Below are 4,211 nucleotides of genomic sequence, written 5' to 3' on the forward strand. Positions count from 1 at the left end.
ACTTTTCTTCTTCTGCTTCTTCCTTCTTGCTTGTTTCCTTTGCTTCGGAATGGGTCCTCTATGGTCCACAGTCCCTTTGGGGAAGTACCTTTTCTGGCATGGTCTTATTCATAGGCAACAGTCCCTTTGGGGAGTACCTGCTCTTCCGTGGAGCACCTCCTACTGCTCTGACCTTGCTGTTCCTTTTTCTCGGCGTTTACTTCTCTTTCTTAAATACGTTGTCACAGAAGTGCTACAAACTCCTCTTGTTCAAAGGAGGTGAGCTGACTGGAACCAGCCATCATCAGTACAGGGCACTTCATGATCTCCTTCCTCAGAGGTCACCCCGGTAGCCCTCCTCCTCCCCCCCTCAACCAAAACCTTGCCAATTGTGCCCAGTACAATTCTTTACTGCAGCACAGCTACAATGCCTTGAACTGGATGGCTATTTGGCTGAGATTTTATTGGGGTTGGTGCATATTCACCATAGTAGGATAGAAGTTACATTTATGAGGGACTGCAGTGCACCTCCGCCTTTCTAATTTAGCTTAAGGATGGCTTGCTGATAAGAGCTGTCTTTAAGAAACATGGTCATAACGCCACCTCCACTTGGGAACTGCTTTTAACTGAGACTCTTGTCCTCGGCTCCCATCTGTGCCACGCAGGAGCTGTGTTGCAGCTCTGTCTGTGGCAAGCCTTGTACCTCCTCCTTCCTGACACCAGTCCTGTCCCATTGGCTTGACTGGATCTGAAGTGTCACCTCAGGTTTGCTGGGTGATCACTGGACTCCTGGCTGATGCTGGTTACAATCTCCAGACCTGATTCTTACCCTGAGTTTGCTTTGACTTCCTGGCTCCTTGTTGGTGATGTAGCAACCTTCCTCCCTCGCTGTGACCCTCAGTTCCTAGCTCACCTTCCCTTGTAGAGCAGCCTGTCCTTGGCACCGTAGCTGCCAATGGAATACGGTGGGTTTACCCCAGGACTGCCCAGGGAGCTTTTGTACATGAAGAATGATTTATTCGTAAATCTTGGCCCATTGGTCTTTGCTGGAGCTAACTGCCCAGGGAAGTTTTGTACATGAAGAATGATTTATTCGTAAATCTTGGCCACTTGGTCTTTGCTGGAGCTACACCAGTTTCACATCAGCTGGAGACCTGATTCTTTGTCCTCAGTGATGCCAAGTTATTTTGTCCTTTTTGTGTAATGAGACATTTTTCCCAGTGGCTTAAGTGATCCAAACTATAAACTGGTTTTATATCCCATTAAGTAAACTGTCCAACTAGTCAAATTGGCTTTGATCCACTGATACATTTTAGGCTGAGAAGCCTTGCACTTTCAAAATTATTTTTCCCAAGAATGGGATGAATCATACCTGAGAACTGCCTGCCTCCCTCCACTAAGCGTCGATGGAGCCTAGGTGATCAGACACGTCCAAAATGTGCACGGGCCTATTAGCACAGAAGAGGAACCTCTTCTTTTCCACCCCTCCCTGATTTTGCTTTTCTTCTGTTCACGTAGAGAGACCTAAAACCATCTCGACACCAAAACGAGGTGCCTCAGGCTGGGGGGCAACTTACCGTGGGTGATTTCACATAATGATACAACCTGCCCTGTTCCTCTGATTAGCACATCCTAAACTTTGAATGGGTGTGGTAGTGCACAGCACTTAACTGCTTCCCTCATATTTCTTGGCTAAAGTTTGCTGAACAAACACAGAAACTTAATTATTCCAGGTTGGATATGTCACAGTTATTAAAGACATCTCAAGGGAGAAACTAGCGTCAAGGAGCAACGTAGAGTTTTTGCCTCCCCTGTACTCTCATTTGCTCAAATACATCCATCATCTCCCACATTACCCCATACTACGGATGTAAAAACAATTTAAGGTTTCTCTTAGCTTTTCAGATAGCTGAGCTTAGGTCTTGGTATAAACTGTAGCAACAGGCTGCCCCCCCTATAGCAGCTGTGGATGAGCACACGTATCAATCCTGATATTGGTCAAAGAAACCTTGATAGGTGTGAGTTGTCTATCCAAACAACATTGTCTTTATTGTAGGGGATTATAGCTGAGCTACTTTAGTGGAAGCAACATTCACTTCAAGGGCACAAGTCATCTCATACTAGCATAGGTTTCAAAGCCTGGGGAACAGACTCATCCCCTCAAGTCGCTCTTTCTAACTATTAACCGTAAAGGTACAAACCATTTCCTAATTGCAGACAGCTGGTGTCATTTGATATACCCAGGGGTAGTGAGCATGGCCTTGATTTACTACTGCAGAAAGCCAGGTTTAACATGTCCTTTCTGCCAGTCCCACGCACTTACCTTGGACACCAAAGCACATCTCAAGTGGTGCGAGGCACCGGTGCATGGGCAAATGAGTAAAACCCCATCTAAAAGCTTTAGAAGAAATTACTGAAGGGTTGATCTCATATGTCTCATCTGTTAGCAATGGAGCTGTGACCCTAGACTAGAGGCGTCTGGTGTCATTTTAGGTGATCCAGCATCTTTTTCCTGCTCCAAAGCAGTTCAAGTTTCCTATAGGTCCTCTATCATTCCTCTCAGCCTCAGGCAGACACGTCAGATAGTCAGGGGCATTTCTGGGCACACTAGACAGATCCGTTCAAACAAGCAAAATAATACCTACGTGTCTGTTCCATGAACGCCTAAAATGAGAGGGGATGAATCCTAACCATGGAGTTTAAGCATGCTATAAACCTAAGGGGAGAAATCTCAGGACCGATCCATTCTGTGTTGCAGGGTGACTGAGACTCTTCAAGTACCGAAAGGAGAGCAACGTTAAAAAAAATAAGAAAGGGAATCCATCTGAAAATGACCAAGACTTCAGTTCAGTCTAACACAGTGAGTGATAACAACTTGTCCTCAAGCATGGAGAATAGGGTGGTTCCTTCCCCTTGGGCACTTTCATCCCGTTTTGTCTAGTTGTCTGGAGACTAAAGCATTGTTCCAGAAAACCCTGCTGTCGAATGATTAAGAAACAGAAGGTATCCACCCTTTATTTAAGGAAGCCTTTCTTCTTTTCTTCTCTAACCGGCTACACAAAACCCCTCCTTCCCAGCTTTCTTTTTATGAGCATTGTCCTCAAAGCCGCCTTCATATCTTGATTTCTTAGGCTGCAGATCATTGGATTCAACATGCGAGTGGCCACGCTGTATGCCACGGGTACAATTTTGGTCATGTTCAAGGAAGTCCTTGCTGTTGGACTCAAATACATGAAAATCCCTGCGCCACAAAACGATGAGTGAACCGCGAGCTGGGAAACGCAAGTGGAGAAGGCTGCAGTAGAAGGGGTCTTCAGGATGGTGATGACAATATAGATGTAAGACATAGCAATAGAAAGGAAGGTGCTCAAAATCACCAGAGAAGAAAGTATCAGTATCAACTTTTGCATCACATACGTGCCCACACATGCCAATTGCAGCAGTGGTAGAATAGCACAGAAGTGGTTAACTACACTGGAGCCGCAAAAAGGCAAACCAGTCAGTAAAATGGCAGGCATCAAAGGTGAGAGACAGCCTCCAGTCCAGCAAAGGAGGATGATCTGGGCGCTTGTTCTTCTACTTGTCACAGTAACCTGAGGGTGTAGCATACAGCTATGTATCTGTCACAGGCCATCACTGCAGGATGATGTAGGAAACACTCAGCTATTCCCAAGGATGAAGAAGAAATAAGACTGCAAGACACAGCTGGCAAAACAGATGCTCTGATTCCCACTTACCAGCATGGAGAGCAACTTGGGGACTGTGACTGAGGTATACGTTATATCCAGGAAGGACAACCCCAGGAAAAAATACATGGGTGTTGGAGATGACATTCCAGATGTGAAGCCACGCTGATGATCATGTTGCCTATTAGAATGATGAGATAAAGAACTAAGAAGAGAAAGAAGAGTGAAAGCTGTATTTCTCGAGAGCTGGGAAGTCCCAGGACGATAGAAGCCGCGGGGGAGCTATGGTTCCATGACTTTCCTATGGTCTGCAAGGGTATACAGCACTAGCATCAGAGGCTGTGCATGCTTTTTCAAAAAAAATTCTGGGGAGAGATGAAATATGTTTTCCTTTCCTGACTGCATGTGCTTTGCCGTATTCCGAAGAGGGCCATGAAAATGGTCAGGGGGATGGAACACCTCTCCTATGAAGAAAGGCTGAGAGAGTTGGGGTTGTTCAGCCTAGAGAAGAGAAGGCTTCGGGGAGACCTGATTGCAGCCTGTCAG

General features: G+C 45.9%; 1 protein-coding gene across 1 annotated transcript; it reads right to left on the reverse strand.

Annotated features, from left to right (window-relative positions):
• Positions 1-3,032: 3,032 nt before the first annotated feature.
• Positions 3,033-3,794, reverse strand: LOC103915694 (olfactory receptor 6M1-like). Its single transcript, XM_009322573.1, has 3 exons — positions 3,647-3,794; positions 3,573-3,615; positions 3,033-3,453 (listed from the first exon to the last, which is right to left on the reverse strand). The coding sequence occupies exons 1-3, from the start codon at positions 3,792-3,794 to the stop codon at positions 3,033-3,035; spliced, it is 612 nt and encodes a 203-aa protein (XP_009320848.1).
• Between the last annotated feature and the right edge of the window lie 417 nt (positions 3,795-4,211).

This window comes from Pygoscelis adeliae, unplaced genomic scaffold (genome assembly GCF_000699105.1).
Source record: "Pygoscelis adeliae isolate BGI_AS28 unplaced genomic scaffold, ASM69910v1 Scaffold254, whole genome shotgun sequence".
NCBI lineage: Eukaryota > Metazoa > Chordata > Aves > Sphenisciformes > Spheniscidae > Pygoscelis > Pygoscelis adeliae.

Bases quoted from the DNA above. Each gene is read 5' to 3' on its own strand.
- LOC103915694 (XM_009322573.1), bottom strand. From the start codon at position 3,794: ATGTATTTTTTCCTGGGGTTGTCCTTCCTGGATATAACGTATACCTCA. The intron at 3,616-3,646 runs ATAGCTGAGTGT...ATCATCCTGCAG, and splicing joins TTTCTTCTTCATCCTTGGGA to TGATGGCCTGTGACAGATAC. The intron at 3,454-3,572 runs GTTACTGTGACA...TTGCGGCTCCAG, and splicing joins GCTGTATGCTACACCCTCAG to TGTAGTTAACCACTTCTGTG.